At 35.2% G+C, this 26,215-nt stretch overlaps 1 protein-coding gene across 6 annotated transcripts in view; it reads left to right on the forward strand.

The window, feature by feature from the left end:
- Nucleotides 1–1,625: 1,625 nt before the first annotated feature.
- The window catches only part of LOC113944101 (sodium channel protein type 2 subunit alpha), a 72,899-nt gene continuing 48,309 nt past the window's right edge, over nt 1,626–26,215 (forward strand). Inside the window, exons 1-10 of one of the 6 annotated variants that reach the window (XM_027636753.1) lie at nt 1,626–1,861; nt 10,150–10,402; nt 10,981–11,235; nt 16,730–17,046; nt 20,721–20,839; nt 21,721–21,810; nt 23,391–23,519; nt 24,023–24,114; nt 25,155–25,427; nt 25,721–25,784. In XM_027636753.1, the coding sequence (XP_027492554.1) occupies nt 16,780–17,046; nt 20,721–20,839; nt 21,721–21,810; nt 23,391–23,519; nt 24,023–24,114; nt 25,155–25,427; nt 25,721–25,784 (1,034 nt within the window). In that variant the 5' untranslated portion in view covers nt 1,626–1,861; nt 10,150–10,402; nt 10,981–11,235; nt 16,730–16,779. Of the gene's footprint in view, nt 1,862–10,149; nt 10,403–10,980; nt 11,236–16,729; nt 17,047–20,720; nt 20,840–21,720; nt 21,811–23,390; nt 23,520–24,022; nt 24,115–24,210; nt 24,303–25,154; nt 25,428–25,720; nt 25,785–26,215 lie in introns of all 6 variants that reach the window. The other 5 variants (XM_027636749.1, XM_027636750.1, XM_027636751.1 and 2 more) reach the window with 5 other exon arrangements.

Below are 26,215 nucleotides of genomic sequence, written 5' to 3' on the forward strand. Positions count from 1 at the left end.
TTGCTAAATTAGCATAATCCCATGAAAGCAAAACCTATGCTGTAGAGCCGATGAACAGTTTTTTTATTAAAAATACATTCCTTTTTAACTTCTAGAAATTTGAAAATGTAAATATTAAAATCAATGGGAGAAAAATTTTTTTTTTAAATAAGAATGTGGTATATGTTCATGCTCGCAAAGTCATTTTGAAACAAAAAGGGGATTTGCTTGAACAAGGTGATCAGGAGTGTCATTATGTGTCCAGTTTTATCAAAAACCCCATTTTCAAGGTGGGGTTACATTTCTTTCACTTAATATACAGCCATTATCCTGTACATACAGAATATGTACATCCCCTAAAAATGTATTTCTGTTTGCTGCTGCCAGATTCAGGAATTTGGTATTGATGTCTGTCAAGCACACAGCAAGTGTAACTGAAATCTAAAGGACTACTCAAAACTGGCACAAATGCTTAAGGATAAATGCTAACTGAAAAAGGGATGTCTGTTGATATTAGAGATGAAGGACATGAATCATAGGCAGTTACCACCACTACTGCTGCTTTGTGCAGTTGTGATTTGGTAGTGACCTTTAGGCTGGATATGTGCCCTGGGATTCTCACTTCCAAAAAGAAGTGTGTGACCAGTGGGGCAGAGAATTGGGCTGTTTCTAGGCACTGCAGAGAAGGTATTTAAAGGAACTACAGGAGCTACAAGAAAGCAAAATATTCATTGTTTTTATATGCTTGTCTTCTTGTTTTGTGCAATAATATTTGTTTATTAAATCCCACATGACTGAACAAAGCTAGTAGCTTGATTTTAAATTCTTTGGGAACTGTAGTGGCCTCTAACCCCAGGCTATGGGTCAATATATTGCACACACTTGCTGACATTGCTCAGTGTTCCTACACTTTCCTTTCCACGGACACAATACTCCTTAAACTGACATGCAGGACAAAATAATATGCTGCCTGAAGGACATTATTCACTCAATGATGCTGCCCTTGGACCAGGCAATGCTGGAGCCACTGCTCTAATAATCCTTCTCAGGAGGGCCAGAGGAGTCCTAGGTAAGCCGATGTAAATCTGCACATGCCCAGGAGTCCTGTCTCAGGGAAAGACTTTGAGCTAGGCCTTTTACATAGGCATAGTACATTTTACACATGTGAAAGAATTGAACATGATGCCAAAAAATGCATAGTGGTGTTTAATGAATAAGACAGTATCAAGATAATCAGCAAATTCTGCATACACGAGTTAGGGGGGCAGTCAGTAGCTATGCTCTGTTATTTACACGTTCCTCCCTTCCCATGCATTTTTAAAGGAAACAGCACATTTAAAAGAAAATGCTCTGCTCCATGTATATAGACAATTTAAATTTAATTATTTTCAGAAAAAGTATTTTAAGGGGCTATTCAATAATCAGTATGGTTCTGTTGATCTGTTCTGCTTCTTGCCTGAAGGAAGTTATTACACAGGAGCTGTTTGAAGTGCAGGTCAGAACGCCTGGGATGGAGCAGCCTCGGAGGCTGCGCTCGGTCCCTGTTGTTCTGGCCACCAGTAGGTGGAGCTGCCACGTCAGGTGCTGCGGGCTCGTCACTTCTCCCCCTCCATCCATCCCCCCTCCCTCCAGCCCCCCTTCTCCTAATAAGCTGTTTTCTGATATATGTTGGGTACCATAGAGTGAGACTGAGAACAGGAAGCGGAGGCAGAATCAGAGAGGATTCTGGAAAGGTCTCTGTGTTTTCTTTTCCACGGAGAATACAGAAATTATAATTAATTAGTAAAGCTTTGTGGATGGAAATCTGGACTATTTCAGGAGAAGACATATATTATTTTTGGATGCTGGGCTTTGCTGTGATCGTTCATTCTCCTTCAATCAGGTAAGCCGGAAAAACATTTAATTTTACCCATAATAAATCATAGCAACATGATCTTTTCCACGTTTCAGAATTGGATTGTACTCTCTGGTTTGCTGTTAAGGTAGAGCCAAAGATGGAATGGGGAATTCAAAGCCATTTTGTACTGACTGACTGTGATGATGGTGTGATTTTTTTTATTTTTAACCTCGTTAAATCTGGTATCTGGCCTCTACTCTTCGTGTGATGTTGTGATGCAGTACTCTTGCAAAATCAGATCATTTTATCATCAAAGTATACTACATTAATTCCAAGCATTTTATTGAAGTGACCTTGTTCCTTGTTTCCTAGGAAGAAAAATCTGGTGATATTCAGACTCAGGAACAGCAGGTCTCATAAGATTCTGAGCATCTCAGATTCTGATGATTCAGGAATAAAATCTGTGTTGTTTGTTACTGCTATTTTTTATATATATCTGTATATATATATATGGTTTTTGAAGAAATTCCCTTATTTGCTAAATTTTGTAAAAAATATATATGGAAATATTTTCTTTCTTTGCCATTTTTTCATGCTTGTGTGTCTGTGTGTATGAGAGAACGGGCTCACCAACTGTTAACTAAGCAGAGGTCTACACTAAATATATAGTTCACATTTTGTCTGTAACATTACTGTCAAGCTTAATATATGCTTCTTAACAGGACTGTTTGGAGAAATCAGCACAAGAATTATTATATTTTATTTTCCATTCATGTATTGTCTCATTCATTGTTATCACTGATAATTAAAGCTGTCAGTTATTAAAGGTAAATGGAAAATATCTATTGAAGATCACTTTGATATGTGAATTCTTTTTTTCACTAGTGGTTCTACGGACGCATAGACATTGAAAGTATATGTGTTATGTTAGTATTGATTTGGAAATTACTTCCAGAAGAAAATAGTAGAAATAAAAAAATGCCGAAAAACCCATACAGCAAATAAGAAACCCACAGATTACAAATCACCACCTCAATCCATACATGACAAGAAAGCTGGATTGGGTCTCAGGTGGTACTCAGAGTAGCAAGTGAGGCCTGTACCTGAAGTAGTGGCACGAAAGAATGAAGTTTTTAATTTGTATCTTTTTATGGTGCCAAATCAATGTTCCTGTGGTGTCCTTGTGTAACTTCAAAATAAATAATCAGTAATAATGATGATCTTTGTTTTAGAAATATATCATGTTTGTGCTTTTTAATTGATTTGTCAAGAAAACAGTTTCAGAAGGAGACTTTTTAACTCCAACAGTTTAATATTTAATATTTGCTCTCCTGCACATCTCCATTTGGGAATGAAAGATTGTTACAGACAAGAATGTGAGCTGCTGCAGTAATTCAAAGCTTCGTAGCACCTATTAAACAGGTCTGGTTTTTATCAGGCCTTGATATTTACAGAAATTATGCTTGTGTTGTCAGCTGATGTTTTTTTCCCTCTAATAAGCAGAACTTAAGCGCCTCTACCAATTTTCTGAGCTGTGCCAACTAAGCACAGTATTGCAAAATTCTGTTTAGATAATACTAGATGCTAGCAAAGGTAGACAATTTCACATTTTCAGTGGAGAACATAAAGCAATTCCCCTATGCCCTCTTAGATTTTCAGAGTGGTAGTTTGGTAATTTCCCTTTGTTATCAGGTAACCCGGAGTGAGAAAGGATCAAGGGAAAGAAGGAAGTATAGAAACTATGGGGATTTTAATGAGTATGCTGGTGACACATTTTGTACTTCTACCTCTTATTCACAGTTAGCATGAGATGAGTTAACTTGTACCTTATGAAGATTAGGCATGGAGAGATTTGCCCTCAAAAGAGCGAGGATTTTAGAAGGAAAAAGGGCAGTAGGATGTAAGATGGAACTTTCTGACTGATGATATCCATTTCGTTCTGCTGCTCACATCTCGCCCAATATAATTTGTTGTGTCTATGTGATGTACTAATTATATTACTGGAGTCCCACAACTTTTGATGAATCAGAGAATAGAAGATACTAAGAGAGTTCTTTGTATAAGGCAAGCAAGTTGTGACTTTGTTCTCTAAAGTACAAATCTTGGCCCCTTTTACCCATATGCTGTTCTCGCCATAACATGACAAATGAAAAAAGTTGCTTGAACTCTGCTATAGTTATACCTAAAGGAAAATAAATGCAAGTTTCTGATATTGGGTATTTTATTTGCTAAGATGATCTGTTTACTGAACTCTGAAAATGGCAATTGAAAATAAGTTTCAGGAAGTTACCTTTACTCTGTTCTTTATCACAAAATTCTAGTTAGAAGTTAGAAACTTTACATTCCAAATTCTAGTTAGCTTATTTTCCACTCAGTGTAACTCTTTGGTGTTTTTTATTTACCTTATAGCTGTTAATCAGTAGTATATACTGTTGCCATTTGCAGGAAATATTGGCTTTTTCATCCTCACAAGGTTTGAAGTATCATAATAAAATCGGTGCTGACTAGTTCAGACTGTTACAGAACACATGCACAGACTGAACTGTGGTTTCAGTGAGTCCATCAAATCAAGGGTCAACCACCACAAAATCCATCTATAGGAAAAGTCATCCTCTTAAATGGAAACCTGATGTTACTCATTACATCTCCTACGCCTGATTAAAAGCTCTGAAGCACATTGTAGTGGCATCTCTCTAAGTTTGATATTGACCAATAGGACTGCCATAGGATCTGGATACTGGAGCTGGTATCTTACAACCAGTTCATCTGCTTTCATCAAAATTATCTCTATGAACATCTGTAATCCCTGCTATATTACTATGATAGTGTTACTGCTTGACTTTCCTTGTCTTATGATGAGGTAAAGCAGAGGGAATAGGGATAAGAGCAGCTCAGGCAAGTGCTGCATTACTTTGAATATAAATATAGAGTAGGAACACCATATGCTCTGGAGTAACCATAATGTGTGTGTACTACCACTGTAATCCTAAAGAGGAGTAAGCAAGTTAAATTCTAGGTCACAAAAGTATCTAGTATCTCATTTGTTCATTACAAAAAAAAAAAAAAAACAGAAACCAAACCACAAAGCAAACCAAACAATTAAAAAACACTCAAAAAACACGAGCTAATCTACCCCAAAGTTGTGATTGCAAATTGTTACTACATTTTAATGTGGTCACCAGTTTTGTAATGTCTTCTTACAAAAAATTATGCTATCAAATAAATCAAATCACAGAATGTGTTTTACAGTGAAAAATGCAACTAAAAAATTAAAATTGAATTTAAAAGCTTGAGCTTTTATGGGGCTCTTTCACATGTAAAACCTTAAGGGAAAGCTTATTTATGATCAGATTAATTATTTGTCTAGTTATTAATCTTTATTGCTGTTGATCGTTTTTTAACTGAGTAGTTTTACTTAGGGAAGTGTAATCATAGAGCTACCATGTTCACAGGTCTCCTTTTCAACCTGGAATTGTTTCTCCTGCCACTTCTTTGGGTCCACCTGCTCAATGTCATATATCCTTATCAAATCATTAGATTTTGAACATGTATATACTGAGTGTATATCGCAGATATTTTGGTTGCTGTATCTGCTCAGCAAAGCTGATGTTTTGTGTTTTGAAGTTACTGCATATGTATAGATTGTCTGAAGAGCACATACAGCTGACTCCCTATCCCTGCAATGCCTCGGGCACATCCTTGTATTTCATTGCAGGATTTCCTGAACAAAAGTATCAGGCACACTGGTAACTCTGAAAGGTTATCACAGATGCCAGTATGGAAAATGGCTGGGAAGAATATCAGCACTACTGGCTCTGTGATCTCCTTTATCATACCACAGTATAACCACTGTTAATTAACAGGGTGATCTTGGGATAGGTATACACTGCAGGAAATTTCCATTTATAGATTATTTATGCTTAAATTAGACGATGCTTATTTCATTTTAAGGACCCCCTTTTCAATATTAAAGGGGAGCGATGCTTATGGTCTTTTAGCATAATTTATTTTAAGAACAATGTGAAGTGAGAAACTTCCTTTACCTTCTTAATCATAAAATATTATTATGTATGATTATATTGGTTCCTAGGAAGTTACAATCTGTGTTCAAAATCACTACAAAAATGCAGATGAAGAATTAAATAAGGAAATGAATTGCTCACAAGAAAAATAGTTCTTTTATACAGGGCAACATAGCACTATGTGACCTGGCTTCTGTATTAATTGAGAAAATAATCTGCCATCATTTCTCATAAATCATGTCTTTCATTGCCTGGTTGTCCTGGAATCAAAGCAGAAATTTCCTGAGTTCATGTAGCCTGACTTTGGGCCCACATGTCCCAAATTCTTGACTGCTCTGGTTTGAATATCCTGAAAACTCTGCCATTTCTTAGGCATTATTGTGCTATCTTTTAATGTTTGGACAAACTGAGGAATTCCAAATTTCCATTGGTTCAAAATATGCTCTCAGAAGACCAAACTTCTTGGATTAATTTTAAATATGTCCAAGTATGAAGTTTTCAGATGTTAAAATGAGTGCACTTAGCAAACAACTCTCATTGCCTTCTCAGAGGCCAGCCACAGAGGACAACTGTGTGACTGTACCAAGACTTTGATACAAGAGTATTTTATCCCTTTTTATTAATATTTGAAATCTATGCTTGATGGTCTTCAAAATCTGAAGGTGAATTTGCCTCCGTCCCACCTAAAAACACAGGATTTTTTTTTTCTCAGATGCAACTTGATTTCCTTGAGCATGGAGATTTCTCCACAGTTATTACTATGAAGAGCATTTACTTTTGAATGTATATGTGATTGTGCAGCAGTTAGATAGTAAGGATCAAGCTGGTAGACTACAAAATTAGGATATTAAGTCATAGGAATAAAGAATCCCTATACATTTTAGCAAAGTTAACCTAACAGTGGCTACAGTGAGTGTCTACAGTGACACTCAGAGATAGACATTTCTCACCACAGATAATTATTTTTATTTCAACAGATAATTGAGTGTGTTTTCCTTTGAATAGCATTCTTTAGAGAAAAATAATTCTCTAAATCTAAACTATGGGATAGCTTTTATGTTACATAAAGAGCACTTACACCTAACTCGCACTCTTGCATCTTATCAAGGAGCAAACTCCACTCATAACAAACAGCTTTGAATCTTTTAAAAAAAAATTTATGGTTATTTTAACTTAATAGCCCAATCATCTGTAGAACTTGTTTATGACAGATGAAAGTTGAAGTACTAGGGTTTACAGTAAGAAAGGCAATCAGTAATGTTATTTTTAGGTCTGAGTGGTGTAAACTTGATGATGGAAATTAGTAGTAATCTCAAAAGGGCCCAAGAGTCCAAAGTCAGATTGTACTGAAGAAGGGCAATCCTAATGTTTACTGTCATTTACATAAAATGTCTAAAGAAAAGACTGTCACTAATATTTAAAGCCAAAAATGCTCATTTGAAGAAATATGACCTGAGTCAGAAGTTCTGACCAAAAGCAATATAAATAAACTTCAACCTGTATTATGAAGGAATTTCTTACCTACCAAGCGAAGCTGTAACTGAGTATTTAAGGAGCCTTCCTGAAAGGTTTTTACTTATACCAGTTTAAGTTTCTTGCTATGTATTTCCTACACATCGGTTTGCTTTAGTTAGTGTTATAATAGGAAGAATACTAGAATTTGAGGAGGTGCTGTAACACTAGCTATCATTCTGTAGTGTATGTTACTTAAAGCTGTAGGTCTCTAATTAGTACAATATTTTTTTAATATACTGAAATTTCAATATTACAAGAGATAACTTTTAAAGAGATGGTAGAACTTGTAACTCATAGGCTTTGCACCTTTGGATTTATTATGTGTAGGTGGTGACTAGATTGAAGTCATACTTCCATAACACATTTGGAAAACATTCCAAACCTAAGGCTTGGTTAAGTTTTATTAGACACTTCCATGATACTAGAATAAATGCCTTAGAGAAATCTATGTACATTTTTCATATGCTGTGTTAAACCCCAGTATAAAGCATTCTATTTTCATGTTGACTTTCTGTGCATTTTCCTCCCTGTGTAGTAACAATCACATTCAGCTAAGAACTGTGTGTAAGCCTCTCAAATAGAAGTTCCATTTTTTTCCCTTTCGGTTTCCTAGACAACTGTCAAATTCTAAATACAGTCCATTAATCTTGTGCTATATGATGTTTATTCTTTCCTATTTTGTATTGATTAGTTTCTGGGGCATAGTAAGACTAGGAAAGTAAGTGTTCCAGCTGCATGGTTCTTAATGATTCAATTAATTTTCTGAGTTTAGTTTGTTATTTCTTCTTAAGTTCATAAGCAATATTTTCTGTTGTAAACGCATTTTCGTAAGTTTACCTAGAAAAACTTAGAAGCTGGTATTACTTTACAAACTGAGCTTTCTTTTTTCTTTACAAGCAAAATCAATACTGCAATGTATTTAGATATTGCTAATTGATGTTTTATTGTAACTTTTTTAACACCTTCTCAGTGGATACTGGTGAATGTACTGGTGTTTCACTTGTCAGCACATTTAAATTTTGAGTACACAAAATATAGGAATTAGTTGAATTAGGTACAATTAATTTTGTGGATAACTCTGCTTCTTGTTAATCTAAAACTGGGTTGACACTTTCATAATTGCTTAACACCAAATGTCCATATGGTTACCCATGATTTCTGTTCATTGCATTTGCCTCTAACATTAGATTTCACTTAGCTGACACCATCTCTGGCATATTGCCCTATAATGGTCTTGATGAGAATATCTAATTTTTAATAACTCCATTTCTTTCTTTTCCATTTTATCATTACATTGAAAGGGAGCTCGTGTGTGAGGATATAGTTTGAAATATTTTTGAAGCAATATCACGTCTCAGAATTTGAAAGATGTTCTCACCAGTCTTAAAATAAATGCTCATGCCAATATATGCTGAAGACTTCAGGAAAGAGCCTTACAATATATATGATCTGTCCATCAGGAATCACCTCTGACTAGGCCTGAGATTTTACCTATGATTCATTCTTGGGAGATGAATCAAGATAAGTTACCCTAAATAAAAATTATTTTGGTCAATGTTTTGTCAGTCAAAATAATTCTCTATCATCACCTTCAGCTACAGTAAAACTGTATAATCTGGACCCACCTATGAAAATTTCTGGTATTGGTGTGAGAACCAAAGACATGCATTTAAGAAAAAAAATACCAAAGGTTTGTTTGGTTTTTTAGTGTATTGCAAATATTTGTGTTATACAAAAAAAAGCTAAAAACTATATGAGATGAGATATTAATTGAAATCCTGTAATGGAATTACACTGACATGGCCTAAGCCTATTATATATTCAGGACCAAGGGCTCACAATTCAACCAACTTCCTTCCTTCAAGTTTTGCTGTGACTACAACTGATACTGCTATACTACTGTGATGCATAAAGGTAGAGACGAGGTGATAGGGTTACATGTGAAAAAAGTTTTCTGCCTTGTGCTTTAATTCAAAATACAGATTTATTGAAACTACCTGCATGGCTAGTGTTATTAACAATTTTCACATTCAAAATTGCTTCCTCAGCATTTTTCAAACTGGCAAATATTTTGCAACTTGATAGTTATAAAACTCTTTTGAAAATAAATTTTATATGAATGTTTAGTATTAGTGATTACTCTTTTAATAGGAAGCTATAGAATCCCTTTCATATTATTTTTAAACTTGTGGGCAACAGCACTGAAACATTTTGCTGTATCTGACCATGAAATCAGATTTCAGCCACAGCACTGCTTCAGAGGCAGAATCCAGATGCGCCCAATAGGCAAAGGGATGGGGAAGTCCCCTACGTACCCCCAGGGAAAGCTGTATTCAGTGTAAAATATGCATTGGTGGATAAGTATCACTGGTGGCAGAGTCATGATCCCCTGAGGTTAGTACTGGAGACACAGCTTTCAGATGTCTTCAGTGGAGCCTCTCCAGTAGTGACTCACCACAGCAAAATGTGCTGAATCAGTGCCTTACTCAAAATGACCAAGGCATTGAAAGAATTTGTTCTTAGCAATCCTTGGAATGACTTGATGTTACATTATTAAACAATGGAAGCTCTAATTGTGGTAGCACTAACTGCTACCACAGTAAATGTAATTCTAGATTGATAGGAACTAATACTAGGTAAATTCTAGGTTAGTTTTTGAAACATATTTTCTTATCAGAGGACTTAGAGATCTTCTAATGTAAAAACAGGAGAAGCTTTCACTTTTTGTTTTTCCACCTTCTGTGTTCTCTTTGACCTGATCTATGTCTACTCAGATTTTCTTTACATTATCTACAGAGTTTCTACAGTGGCGGCTCATTCTCAATATATTTGGATAAAAGTATTACTGAGGGCTGCTTTGGCAGGAGGAGAGACCTAAAAGAGAGGAATGTCTTCTTCTTTTCTTCTCTAGGAGTAAAAGCAAAATAACAACAATATAAAAAGTAAAAAAGCGCCAGAAATATATCTAGATGAGATATCCAAATGAGAATAAATGTCTCAAAGACAGCTCATCTCAATCTGAATGGCTGAAGACTAAAATTTGTAAGATGTAAGTAGACTATTTAATTAACTAGATACTCAGATTATTAAAGACCGAGGAAGCCACAAACAGCCTTTGATCAGCTCTTGCAATGATGCAATCTTTAAATTTAGGAACCTGGAGATACTGTCTTTTTCTGCTGACATGGAAGAAAAAAAATTTATGCAAACAAAAACAGTCGAACCAACAATCTCTAAGAAAAATAACTTGAAGAAGTGTCTGTATTTTCATGCAAATACAGGGTTAATTAACTTCTATTCCTGGTTAAAGACAGTAAATCCAGTGGGGAGTAATGATACACTGTGCAGTTCCCCAAGTGCCAGATGGAAGCATTCCTGTTAGCCAGGGCACACAATTATCTTTATCCCATGTCTACTAAAGACTCCACTAGTCATGCAGTAATGTCAACAAGACTAATTTTCCCCTTTTAGTTAAAGCATGCAGGTAAAAGATTAAATGGAATTTAAAAGGAATTTTTTAAACTCATATCACCTACAGAATATTCTTAAATGTACTTTTGGTCTGTATTAGGTTTTGTGGAATAATCTTTTTTGAATCCTGCTTTTCCTGCCTCTCTGTGCTCTTAGGTTGGAAAAATATGTCTATGTGAATATGTAACTTATCTCTGTCTACTGCAATTAACTTTGAGAAGCTTTGGACACAGGAGCAAAGAATGAGAGAGTCTTAATGAAACTTCAGTCTTGAAGAAGCTTCAGCTCCCAAGGAGAAACTTTTCTTGCCAATTCCATTTTCTGCTAGAAATGCAGCCTTTTTTTTTTTCACATTAGCACAAGATACATGGGCTAAAATCTGAGATTTGGCATTTCTTAGAAAAAATAAAGGTAAGACTTATCTTTTCTTCTCAGCTGGAAATAATGTTTCACTTTGTAAGATGGCCTTTTGATATAGCACTGCATTCCTTCACTAAAATACCAATGGGAAAATGAAATGAACCCCGTTAATGAGGTCTACACATAGAAATTTGTGTTATGTATGTTGTAGCTATTTTTCATTATAATGTAAGGATCTTTAGCACTGGAAGGTATTTGCAAAATGTTAATTAAGTACTGTATTCCAACTCAGTTAATGGGCTAAGAAAGAGGCCCTCCTTCTTCCTCTTAAATTACACATGGTTTTCACTTCTCCTTCAGATTTCTACAATATTTCAAGTATTGACACTTGATCTCTTTTCACACCTTCTCAGAGGCAACTTATGGTATTGAAGAAAATATAAGACAGGCCTCCATTTAAAGAATTCCTAGAGGTTTGGGTGAATTTTTACAAATAAATGGGTCAGATGATTTATTTTGGGAGTTCTGCAACTTGCAGGTACATATCTGAGGAATCTAGATTCATGCCTTTACATAACCTATCAGTTTTTACTCCTATTTACTACGTACAGTTGGTCTTGGTGGAGGAATCATAATCCATTATTTGTCACTCCTAAGCAGGAGGAGAGAATAAATAAGAACAAATTAATTCAAAAGCAAATGTTGCAGTGAGATAGAGGGAAGAAAAGAGATGGCTGTGGGATGGCAATGGGCATAAACAGGCAAATAAGCAGGAGGAAAGACTATCCATAGCAAGGTCTGCTGAGAGTGAGCCGTGTCCAACAATGTTTTCCCGAGATGCAGCTTCTGGATCTTTCAGATAGTTCTGAAATTGCTTTCCAGTCTCTAATCTAATCTGTTTTGGGTGTTTTCCCATCTGCCTAGTCTTTCACCACTCAGACTGAACCTCATATAATATGTTCTACCAGATTTCCAAACTCTTACAGTGTTTTCTTTTGTTGAGGTTGGGGTTCTTAAGGTTTAGTTAATGTGCTTTCATACTTAATTGCAAGGCATTACTGAGGATATTAAATAAAATAGCATGTAATATCCCTGAAGCACCTGAAGTATTTACTGCATTTGCTGTTCTTTGGTCAGGTTGCAGCCAGTGTGAACTACCAGTACTTATCACTACCCCGTTCTAAAAAATTTTAAAGCAAGTTTTTATTAAGGAATATTGTTTCTGGGACATACCATTATTAGTTGATTTCATATTCTCACAACAACTAACTGTTTTTATCTTTGTGAGTTATTAACTTTATTAATACATACCTGGTGGTGATTTCATTACTTTTATTTTGAATAGTTATGTAACACTAATGCCTATAGGCTACTGAGGCTGACTGTACAAATACAGACAAAAATTATAGTCATTGCTACAGATAAATTATAGTCTAAAGAAAATGACACAATGGATGAATGGTAAATGTTGAATTGAATGGAAAAAAGGAAAATAAATCCTGTGTGTTAGTCAGTGAGGACCTGTAAATACAAACTATCATAGTTTAAATTAGTAGATTACAATTTAAAGAAGGGGCAGGTTCTGACCGGGTGCTAAATGCTGGAGGCTGTTCTCAGCTTTAAGGAAGTCATGTGTTTCCTTGAAATACCTACTTTTGTGAAGCCAACTTGCACGGATTCCTTGCCTTAGGATCCACGGATAGATTTGACTGGATGTCTCTTTAGATATCTCAAATAAATCTGCCTTGCATTGCGTTTACCACTGTGAACCACCGTGAACTACAGCAGTGACATTTTGGGTCTCTTGTTTTCTTTTCAAAATTCTGTTTCTTACTCAAATATTTTTAAAGAAGTAAAAAATAGGGTGGATATGCCAGGAAAAACATGATAAATGTCAGGTATGAAAGGACAATGATCTATAACTTAAATATTTCAAAGCACTTTAGCAGATAGAGGGATTGATTTTCCTTCATGAAATTAGTCTCTGCCAAGTCTAAATGCCAAGAGAAATGTCAATAAAAATATTTCATTTTAGATCTTGTCCACAACAAACTAATATTTGCCCATCCTTTTGTTTTTAGAACAAATTGAAGGCAGCATTTCCTGATTTGTAATTTGATCAGAGGATAGTAACTTAAACATGGAACTTATCTTCACTTCCAGAAAACCAATATCTGAATTTTGCAGAGCAACTTCCCAAATACTAAGAGATAGAGTTAAGACTTACCTCTTTAGGCTGTCCCTACGCTCCCTCTGTACCCCTTTCCTTCTGAGGACAGTGCTAGTTTGAGTTGAGGTAATTTTCTGACGATATCAGCACCCAGCAGCTACACTTTTTAATTCTAACCTGCAGAAGGTAATCCCCAGCTGATGCTGAGGTAGTGCCAATAGCCCTGTTGTTTCTGTCTCTCCTACCGTGGGAACCCCACCTGTTTTATTTGGACAAATAGCTTTATTTCAATGTAAGACAGCTAGTCTTATTAACACTAGTGATTTAGAGGGGAGTTTTTAATCCAGGGTTTAGCATATGGGAGGCTATTGCAGCACTTGGCACAGAGGAAGATATTAGTCCCAAATTACAGCTTCTCAAATAAAAGATTAGCATAAGAAAACTATGATAGTTGGTCATGTTACAGATTCCATTTGCTATTATTTGCACTTATTCCAACCCTAACCAATGGTTTCAGTTTTAATGGAATCAAAATCTCAGTAGTCAGCTTTTTCAAGGTTTTAGCAGGGAAATAATTCTCATGCCAGTTCTCCAAAGGGGGGAAAAAAAAACCCCACTTCAAGGTTTGCTATTTCTCCATGCTGAAAATTTTGAAAGGTGTATGTGGACTGTTTCATGCAAAGTGCAAATAACCTGTTAGATAACCTGATGATTTTAATAAATAATCCTAGTATCTACCTGCTACTTACACTGATACTTTCACTTTTACCATTTGCCCTATTTAAAATACCATAAAAATAGATACCTTCAGGCCACTTCTTCTGGCTTTTTCAGAGACACAGAAAAATTAATTTGACATTGTTAGCACAGATATTTTACTTACTTTCTGACTCATCTTCTGTGTAAACGTTGAGAAGATAATTATATTTTAAAAAAGTTTAACAAGTTATCCATAGACATAATATAATTAGCTGAAATATGTGTAAAATTAAGAACATATGGATACTGTTTATTGCTCAATCTTATTATTTAAAGGAAGTGACTGAAGGAAAACTGGAGAAGGATTTATGAAATGCAATGCTCAGTTACAGCTAAATGGATTTATTTGGCAAAAGCGTGTCTTTAATAAATTGGAACCTTATTTTTCTAATGAAATTTATTGAATTATAGACCATTATACATATGGTATCTAGGCCCAAATTGTATTTCAAATGCTTGAAACTCTTTGCTGAGCAGCATAGGTTACTGAGAGGCCTGCACCACACATATTTTTAAGACTATTTCTTTAAAGATTGTTTTTTAATGAAAGTTATTCTGAATTCTGCCTAGTATCATTCATGTCCTGGCAGTTTAGTTTCCAGATAAAAAACGATTTTAAAACCAGTGAAGGAAGGAGAGGGAAGCTATCACTAACAAATGAGCGGTTCATCATTCAAGGATTGCGAAGGGCTTGTTCAGGGCTCAGTACAGGGAACAGAACAACTTTTGTTTCATTGTTCCATTAAATTAATGCATGTATAGCAACACTAATCAAATACTATTTCTGTGTTGTTCTATTAAGCTTCGTCATCTGAACGAAAATGCTTGGGGCACATTTAGTATAGGAAAACCCTTCTTCTGTAAGAGCAGCAGCCAGGAAAGATATAACTGTGCTAGAGAGTAGAGGAGGCAGGTCTCAAGTAATGTTTCCAACTTGTCAGGAAAACTTTTTGAAAGCACCTTTGTTTGCCTGTCTGAGTGAAACCCCAAGGCTGTTAATACTTTCCTATGTTACTTTTTGGCCTCTTTGTGGACTTCTAGCAATACAAATGCATTTATTTCAAGTGAGGGCAGTGCATTGTGTTGTAGCATTCATACCTGTAACTGTTAATGCATTAAAAGCAACCTAAACTAATGCACTGAACTATAAAGACAAGACAGACCCATTGATTACTCTTTTTGGATGCACTTTCTAAGACTAGTTTCATAGAAAAGGCACCTAGCTTGAGAAGTTGAATCACAGACCTGTAAAGTGTGGAATAAAGCAATGAATTATTCAGAAAGACCAAAGGGAAACTTTTAATATCTTCTTAGTTTATTAATCCTGCATGGGCAAAAGTAATAATCAAAGAACTGTGGACTGTATCCAGAGAATGAATGTTCTTTTAATTCTGAAATAAAGGGAAATTTTGAGTTTAGGATTCTTATAATTGGGATTTACATTAATTTATTTTTTTTAAAAAGGGATCAGCAAAGGCTTACATCTTGTACAAAGTAAAAATTAGTAGCAGAAGTTTCAGCATAGAAACCTGTGATAAGGTTGCCTGCTGGCTTTCCAGTTTATTTTCCCATTTATACTGCATCTGTATCTCCAGCCACTCCAGGATCTCTCATTCTGCACATTACATTAACTCATAGTTCTCCAGGATATTCCTTGAGAGAAGCTTTCTTCATGTCTACAGTACAGCTGTGCTGTACAGTGCATCAGTTTAAATAACTGGTCCTCCTGCAGAAGGGTGTGGAAGAGACAAAATAACACTACTTTCAGCTGATGGACTGCAGGGCTTCGTATAGAGACCTGCTGTACAGGGGAGAGCTCAGTGCAGAGAGCAGGAAAAAGCAGCATCATCCAGCACTGGCACTAAAGACATTCACAGGGAACCAGAGTCTTAGATTTCAAACTACTTTCAGTCTGAAACAATACTGTAACACTTACCTTGCAAAAAATCAGAAGCAGCATTTTTTTCCACATAGTCTTGATTGTACATCCTGTTTCCTTTTACTTAAAAGGCCTGTGGTTTTGATTCACAGCTCACAGACAGTCAATAAATGGTATCTAATATTAGCCTTCACCACAGTTAACTGTCAGTAGGAAAGAATTATGCTTGTTCCTCCCATAATTCAGTTGCTGTCATTTAAACAGTACTAGTTGTGCAAAACTTTCTTTTTTATTTAATTTGTGTTTGCATTTGTAATGTTTTATTACTTATACTTGAAAAAATATGGGAAGATAAAATCTAAGTAGTAAAATATAGGTTTACAGTTTTCAAGAGTACCTCACAGAACATGTGTTTACACTTGGTGTTACAAAAAAAAAAAAAAAGCCATACTGTTAAAACACTCATATCAGCAGTTTGCTTTAACTGAGAGAGTCCAAGGACAGAGGCAAAACTGTGTTTGTGGGCAGAAATAGTGCTTTTTCTGAATCAGCAGGAAAAAGCCAAAAAATAATTTATAAAATATATAAATGAATTCTGAGCAGTTGTTTTTAACTTTTGTTCAGCCTTGAAATATGCTGCTTCTATTTACGCCTGGAAAGAGTTTCTGACCAAATGTTGGCTTTTTTTTCTATTGGTACAATTTAGTTTGACTAAATTATTTAATTTTCTTTTATAGGTCATTCTTATGCAAGAAGCTAAAAGTAATTAAATTTGCAGGATGAAAACATGGCACAGGCACTGCTGGCACCACCTGGACCTGAAAGCTTCCGCTATTTTACTAGAGATTCTCTCGCAGCTATTGAAAAGCGTTGTGCAGAAGAAAAAGCTAAAAAGCCCAAGCAAGAACATACAGATGATGATGATGAAAATGGTCCAAAACCAAACAGTGACTTGGAGGCAGGAAAGACACTGCCATTTATTTACGGTGACATACCTCCAGGAATGGTATCTGAACCTTTGGAAGACCTGGACCCATATTATATCAATAAAAAAGTGAGTGAATAATGTTTTGCACAGAATAGAATTTAATTTTTTACACTAGGAAAGTTTAGTCACAAAATATGATGGTTAGAGCTATCAATCCACTTAATATACAGAAACATCCTTTCATTTAACCAAACTGATTTATGCTCTTTAGTGTTGTGACTGCTTCAATTCCATTGACTTGTAATTTACTTCATTGTAAGGAAGATGTAGCTTCCATGATCTTGCCTGAACTTGAGAATGTGAGTGAATTTTCCTGATTTCAGTATAGCAGTAAGACTGGATAAGACAGAAGAGATGTTCTGAGCATGGTTTTGGAATGGACATAGTTGTAGATAGCCAGGTAGCATCCATACAAGTTAGTGAAATAAAGGACTGTAACCATATTCTTTGTTTCTGCTATAGCAATATAACATTTGTAAACATATATATGTATGTATGAAATATATCTATCTCTATATATGTAGCATATAGAGACTCTGTGTAAATCTCGGCTCATATGAAACTACCACAATGAAAACTATTGTTTGAGGTGCTTGGCATTGCTGTGGTAGATCTCTACTGGACAGCTATCAATTACAAGTCTGTGGCAGACACCATGGAAAAGCTGGATTTTGAGTAAAGAATAAAAAAAAGGCATTTCTGGTGTTCTAAAGAGTTTTTTTACATAAAGAGCAGAGTGAAGAGTTACATGTTGTGAGATAAATGCAATGTTTCTGAGTTATATGTGTGAGTCTGTAACACAACTGGACCATTAGTAGCATAGTTCTGCTCCATGAAGAATGTAAACTCCTAAAACAGGTGCATTTTCCCTTAAAATTTCCACAGTCATACAGATTCTTACTTTTCACATGATCTGCAAGCCAGTGACTTGGATATAGAAAGGGTAGTTTAAAAAGCTTCATTAAAGTAAAATGACTTTTTAAAAGACAGGATGTGCAGTAGAGTGTGTGTCTTTTGGTCTTGTAGCAATGATCCATTCAGTCTGGAAACAGACTACCATTATTTGACTTAAGAGAAAGACAGGGAACAAACAAGTATATCTCCATAGCTAGGATTAGTTGTAGACCATTTTGAACTCCTCCAGAGTCTGAAATGGTCCAGCCTGGGAATAGTTAAAAGTACCTTATGTCCTGCAGTGATTAGTGAAAGGTACATATGACAGGAAGAGCAGGTTTTCCTCTATATTCTTGTTTATTTCTGTGTGCTCTTTTAGCAGTATCAAGATGTTCTCTCAGTTCCTGATAGACCTGCAAAGTGTAGTGGGTAAGGAGAGTGAAGGAAGATCAGGATGTGGATAACACCCCTAAATTAAAAAAATGCAGAAGGATAAGTCCTTGGGATTATCTTTTTCTGTCTCCCTGAAACAGAGAAATGGACACAGTTGCTCTGCTGATGGCTAGAAGCATTCCAGGCTGCCATCAAGATAAGAAACTTGACATTGAGCAACTATAAAACAATCAAGACATAAAATATTTTAAAGTCTAAAGAAACTTACTTAGTTTGTTAGGAAAAAAATCATGCACATCATACTCTCAGTTTTGTGGCTAAATTTGTGGTTGCCTTTGGTTTGCAAAACTGGTTTAAAAATTATGGATTCGGAAACAGGAAAAAAAAGCAGAAAATAAATTAGAATCTGTATGTAACTCTGTAACCTAACAGTTGCCGAAGTTAAATAAACTGTCCTGTAGATAGCACAAATATTAACATTATTATGGAAATGTAAAGAAATCAAAGTTCAGAGAAGAAGCATCGCCAAGGGTTATTTTAATGTTTATGGTTTAGGTTATATCAACAGTTCCATGCGAATTGTTATTTACAATATAATTGTCCGCACTAAGTTTCTGGACTAACTGCACAAAAACCCCAAACAAAGCAAAAAACCCCCAAACAAACAAAAACAAAACAAAAAAACCAAACCAAAAACAGCAGAACAAACAAACAAACAAACGAAAATGGGAATAAAGTTGCATAAATAAGTTCAGGGATAAAGTTATCTGAACAAGCCTTCTGCAAGCGAAGTATCAGAAAACTGAGAAGTACTGAAGCATAGTTTCTAACCACCATTTATCAGAAAAAGTAGTATGATTTTTTGGAGCAAAAGTGTAAAAACTCAGGCTACTGATGGACTTCTTAGTCTATGAGAGCAATTAGTAAACTGTATAATCTTTTGTCACAGCTGACATTTGTCTTTATATTACGTACCAGTCTAATTGTACTTAACAGAAAACAAATGGATATCTTAAATGATGGGCTAGAATTAGTCATCCCTCCCCCCCGTGTAAAGCAGAAACTACTCTTAATCATTGACTCGTCAGTGCAGAGAAAATCATACGTGGATTGTAGTCTGTCTTCAGGCTCTGCTGGAGCAGTGACCTTGGGACAGGCAACATCTTTCTAGCATTTCCAACTGGGTGAAGGACTGTAGGGCAGAGAGAAATGCCAATGAGTATGTGTCCATTCTTAGCCACCCTCAGCATTTCCTTGATGTTATTCTGCGAACAAGCATCAGCAACACTCCTTTACCTATTTTCTTTCCCACCGTGGAGAGGTTTGCTTTCCCTGCCAGAGATGACACACCAGATAGGCAGTAAAGGCCGTGGAGAGGGCAGCATTTTTCTGATCACAACCAGCTTTTTACAGAGAACGGAAATCAACATGGAGAACAGTGATACTGTATAGCTCTGCTGAGAGTGTAACAAAGACTCTATTATGTTAACACAAAGCAGAGCCATTACCATCGACAAAGAGCAAAAGGAATGAAGAATAGTTATGTCCTGAAGAAATTTCAAGCAGCACCAGAGATGCAAGTAAACCTCATTCACGTACAAATACACTTAGGCAATGACTGCCAACAGGAACAGAATAAAATGAACACAAACCACAGCTTTATCAGGTCAAACTTTAAAAGATAATAACTAGCTAAATTTGCTGCTCACGTATAGGGGAAATGAGATCATATTGTTAGAATCAAACCCAGCAATTTTTTGAAAAAAATTTTGTTATCATAGGTTGCCAAATTCTGGTGTATGTTTGTCTCAGACTGCTTAGAACTATGCCAACTGGTAATTTATTAATCCTTTTTATTTTTTTCACAGATATATTTTTAGAATATAAGTGTAATTGATGTTGGTAGTATTTAAAATATAAAATGAAAGCAAGATTATTTTAAAGTTATAGTTGATTGTGTAGTAACAGGTATTTCTCCTTGTTGCCATATATATATGTGTATATAATTCTGTCAAGGATTTGTTCCTAAAACAAACTGGCATTTAGAATTGCCCTTCTGATATTTTGGTTTTGTTTGTGTTTGCTTACAAGGTGGAATGTATTTGATTAATTTGAAACTCACTTTAATGAAAGACTTCATTAGAAATAAAACAGAAATATTTTAGTGATAAAATGCTGCATTTTGCTATTATTTATAAACTGTCATTGTTTTTTATAGTTCCCACCAATTTTAATATCATCAGAATGCAGTCCGCATGCTGGGAAACTTTGCAAATTGGAGAATTGGCTGTGGAAGACTTAATTAACTGAATTTATAGAAATCAGTTATTTTCCTACCACAGGTAGACAGTAGAATGGAACTTGTACCTCTCAGGTGGAGAATGGAAATTTTACTAGGAAGTAAAGATATTTATGTCGAGACTGTATTTTAATTTTATATTTCTTTTTTACAGACTTTCATAGTATTGAATAAGGGAAAAGCAATTTTCCGATTCAGCGCCACATCTGCCTTGTATATTTTAACTCCTTTTAATCCTATCAGAAAAATTGCTATCAAGATTTTGGTACATTCATATCCTTTTTTTCTTAAGGTTGATTTAAGATTTGCCATTTAAAACTATTTAATGACTGAAATAATGCTTTTCATGTGGATGTACAAATTGTGTCCATGGGGGTGTACTATGCTAAATAAATATAAGCTGTTCACACTTAAAAAGGGAGCAATATTACACATGAATTACAGTATGATCTTCATTCTTGCCAAGAGAATTCTCTACTGAACCACCTAAAGCTGTCAGAGTTTAAATATCAGGCTTTATATCTAAAAGGAGACCTGATGCCATACTAAGCCCTGCAGCTAAGGCCAAATTAGTAACAAACCATTGCACTTGAACATATCTAAGGTCACACTTTTACCAAGACCAGTAGTACTATTCATGAACTAGACTCACTTAGCAAGGACAAAAGAGCATGTGTAAAGAGCTGCTTTTTCAGCATTGTATTTTCAGCATTGGGGTAGGTGTCCTATAAAAAATTCAGGATAAAGAACAGTATTTTCAAATACATTTCAATCACATCCAAAGGAAAACTTGGGCTTAAACAACCAACCTCTGACTAAAGATCTTTTAGAATGATCCCCCTGTCTTCAATGAGTAATTACAATTGGGTAGTCATATCATATTTTATGGACTTAAGGATGTGTTTAGGTTTCATCTAAAACCTAAACCTGCTATAATTACAAAAGTAATGCATTGTTTTACAGAAGTGCACCGTAACATGCCAGATGGAATACCATTTAAAATAGATAAAATTATGTGCAAAACTTTATTTTCAGATGTTAATTACAATGTCATGTTATTTGTATACATTTCTGTACACCTAGTAATTTTACTTTATATCAGTGTTATAAAACTGTTATGCTTTTTTGACTTACATGCCTTGACTATAACCTACATTATTCAGCATGCTTATCATGTGCACTATTTTGACCAATTGTGTATTTATGACCATGAGTAACCCTCCAGACTGGACAAAGAATGTAGAGTAAGTTAAACATTTTTACTTTTTTTTTTTTTTATCTTTGTTTTTGTGTGACTCCAAACAAGAGGCATTTATGAAAAGTTACATGCCAGAATGGGCTTGTCCAGAGTCATGAAGAATCAGATTCCATGAGATCATCAATATCTTTCTGGTTTCCTCATGAAAAACTTAAAGGGTTTAAGAGTAACACCTTGTTCTTTAAAATTATGTCTGAGGAGTATCTGACCTTCTACTGTGAAATATGAACAGAAGCTCTTGTCCTTGGATATTCTGAGCCATGAATCGGGAAAGGAACTCCAGAACTACAAATGTGCATATAAAATCATTGCATGCCATTGGTGAGGCCAGCCATATTTTGCTTGAGTATCCATGATATCACAGTGGGAAATTTATTGTGGCTCACTGATGTAAACTCATAAGTGTCTGCTATAGCAAGCACGCACAACCCCCACGCACAACAAACTCAAACAGCTGAGGAAAGGGCCTATGACGGAGAAACAAAGAGCTGATGGAAGTAAGGAAACAACAAACTATCTATTTCTTTTTCTTGTTCATGGTTATAAATGCATGTTATTTCAGAGGTGTTTTCCTCTGAAATATTGTAGAGTCAGAATCATAGAAGGGTTTTGGTTGGAAGGGACCTTGAAGGTCATCAGTTCCAACCCCCTGCTGCGGGCAGGGACACTTCCACAGGGCCAGGTTGCTCAAAGCCCTTATGTTTTTATTTTAAACAATACTAGTCATGAAAAACGTGGTTCTAACCACTTGTTTCTTTCATTCCCTCCTGTTCTCAAATAGCCATTATTGATTTTTATTTATTTATTTCACTGCATTAATGAGCCTTAATCTGAATGCTGTGTTTAGAAAACACTACTGTTAACCCATTCCCAGTATGCTCAGCAGTGACTATGGCTTGTTAAGAGTTGCTGAGAGTCTGAAAAGAGAGCAGTATGGTCTGTAAGTAGGTAGAGTTGTTTTATTATGAAGGTCCACACAGATCCATGTGGGTCTCAGGAAGTGCCTGCATTATGCTGGTTATAACTGACTGTTCTGTGTTGTTAAATGAATGGTTGTTCCCACACAGGTAAACTGGTAATCATGCTCCACGTATTCAAGAATAACAGTCTGAGCATGCTTTCTTATATTTAATGATTATTTATGAAATAAACATGTAATGTAGACATGAGTATAGTTATTATCCAGAACTGATTTTGACAAAACTCTGATTTTGACACCAAAAAAATTCTTCATTTTTTGTAACACTTAGACATCTACTTGATTTATGAATGCAAGCAAAGAGGCAACCCTGTGAGTGCCAGAGAATGTACATATAAATATCAAATCCTGAAATGTATCTATAAATACTAGAGTCTGAAATTATTTTCAAGCACATGAACTGAGATTAAATCAACCTTTTAGAAAATTAGTAGCAAATATATCATATTCTACAATGTTTAGGGCGAGTGAAGTTAAGGATTTACTCCTTTCACTTCTAAATACTTTTCTTGTAAGTCATCTTTGCTAAAGAATGGCACTGTCTATAAGTATGCAAAATCCATTATTCCTGCTTTGATGATTTTCAGGTACACTTTCACTGGAATTTATACCTTTGAATCACTTATCAAAATTCTTGCAAGGGGCTTCTGCTTAGAAGGTTTTACTTTTCTACGAGACCCATGGAACTGGCTTGACTTCAGTGTCATTTTAATGGCGTAAGTGGTTCAAGAACTTTTTAAGCTTTTAGGGCATGAAATTAGTGGTAAATATTATTCTAATAAATGTATATATTTAAACACTTAATTTCTGCAACCTGTGAAGTTTAGACATTGTATCACACATTTTAGTATGCACAAATCAAAGTAAAATACGGCAGGAGCTGACACACAGTGTCAGCCACTAGTGTAATTACTAGAGGGACACTAATTTCATGTCCTACATTTTTCTGCTCACCAGAAATGAAGCCATCCCTTTGACTTCATGTCACCATCCCATTACAAGCTAGTTAGTTTAATTAGCTGTTCTAATACAAATCAGTGAGTTTCACTTCAATGACATTTAAGAAAAATTGAGGGAAATAATTATTAAAGTGAGATGTACTGAAGAGACAGGTAAATTTTGAAGTATGATTGCTAGTATTGCCACAGAGGTTTTGAAGACCCACATAATTAGTATAAGCTCTGCCTCAATTCTGAATAACTGTGATTTAATCCTACAGGTATGTAACAGAATTTGTAAACCTAGGCAATGTTTCAGCTCTTCGAACTTTCAGAGTATTGAGAGCTTTGAAAACTATTTCTGTAATTCCAGGTAAGAAGAAGTTGGTGTAAGGTGTTAGGCCCCTCGTATCTCCAACTGTTATTTGTGTGCTGTCATTGTGTTTGTGTGTGAACTCCCCTATTACAGATATGTGACAGAGTTTGTGGACCTGGGCAATGTCTCAGCGTTGAGAACATTCAGAGTTCTCCGAGCTTTGAAAACAATATCAGTCATTCCAGGTGAGAGCGAGGTTAAACACCGAGGCTGACTTTCGTTCCATTGAAGTCGAATTCACTTCCTTTGAGCATAAGTCTTGCTGTTTGCTGCTCATGTTGCCAACAAAAAAGAAAAAAACAAAAGGCATGGATCATAAACCTAGATTATGATTCTTTGCCTTTTCAGCATTAGCTTCTTTTATTTTGCAAAATCAGCCTTTGAGTTTAACAGATCCTTGCATGAAACATAAAATATGAGGCCTATGGGTTATTTTGCTTTGTTTTTCTGCATTTTATTATGAAAACTTGCCTCTACATTACAAAAGCTTTAGTGCTCTGGCTTCCTTGGTTTTGAATTTTTTCCTTTATTTTGCCACTTAAAATTGTCATTAGTCTTACAGAAAATGAAGTAACAACAACAAAAGCTACCAAAAAGGAAATAAATGATGCACAGGAAAATTTATCAAATGCAAATGAGTTTTTCCTCAAAGTTATTTGCAATTCTGTTTCATGCTATCTTCATACTGTTGTGAAGTCATGTTTAATATTAACTAGAAATAATTAACTGAATTATTGGCAGAATATTAAATGCAGGGGAAAATTAAGAAATGTAATCAAATCTATAATAGGAAAGCATGATTGATAAAATTTCCTGCTTGAGAATAACATTATATATTTGGTTTATTGGAATATATGTATGTTGCCTATTCATAAAAAGGAATCTTTTTCTTTCATTCATCTTCACAAGCTCTGAGGCTGCTCATGAAGCTTTAGTTTTTGAAAAAATAAAAGATTTAAGTGTCTGCATGCCATCTTAATTATACGGGAAGGGTAAAGATACTCTTTGATAATTTTATGGATCTTTTTTCTTTGCAGGCCTGAAGACTATTGTGGGAGCCCTAATTCAGTCTGTGAAGAAACTCTCGGACGTGATGATCCTGACTGTGTTTTGTCTGAGTGTATTTGCACTGATAGGGCTGCAGCTGTTCATGGGCAACTTGAGGAATAAATGCCTGCAGTGGCCTCCAGACAATTCTACTTTTGAAATAAGCATTATTTCCTACTTTAACAGCACAATGAATGAAAATGGTACATTTGTTAATATGACAGTGAGCACATTTAACTGGAAGGATTACATTGAGGACGAAAGTAAGAATATCTGATATAACTTTTTAATACATTTGTGGCTAAAATATGTAACTATTTTTGATCAAAGAACATTCTGTAGTTTATACTTCTGCCTTATGTAGAATTGCTTACAGTCATTGACTGACAGAGATGAAATACATACAATAAAATGTACAATAGCCAGAGAGGTTTCTAAACAAGCTACAAAGTAATCAACAGCTAGACACTTTAACACAATTTATTTTTATTTTACTTTGTAGCAATTTCAGATTTATTTGATTTATTCATATATATTTCTAATGCTTTCTACACAGCTCATTTTTACATTTTGGAAGGACAAAGAGATGCCCTACTTTGTGGTAATAGCTCTGATGCAGGGTAAGACCCTTTCAAAAATTCTCTGTTATTCTCTGTAGAAAAAACAATAACACAAAACCTAGTTGCAACTCCATATTTAGCAGGGTTATAGAACTTATGGAGTTTTGCTGCTAAGCAAGAATTTCTTGTGTAAGTCAAAATATTTTACTCTCTGTCTAAACAAAATACTAATTAACAGCCTTTTTTCCTGCTTAATTGGAAAATGATGTTGATGTTAATGATAAAATTTGAACTCTTGTAAAGTCTATTTTGGTGATTTTCTGATTGAAAAAACTAGGAGGAAAGCAAAAGTTAGAACTAAGAAAGAGAGCCTGCAAAATATTAAGAAAGCACAACAGTGACTTCACAGTTAAAGACTGAATCTTTTTCTTCAAGCTGAATTCTTCCATTACTAGCAAATTCTGCCATTCACATGTGCCCACTTATGACCT

The sequence above is a fragment of the Corapipo altera genome, unplaced genomic scaffold (genome assembly GCF_003945725.1).
Source record: "Corapipo altera isolate COAL_440 unplaced genomic scaffold, ASM394572v1 45, whole genome shotgun sequence".
NCBI lineage: Eukaryota > Metazoa > Chordata > Aves > Passeriformes > Pipridae > Corapipo > Corapipo altera.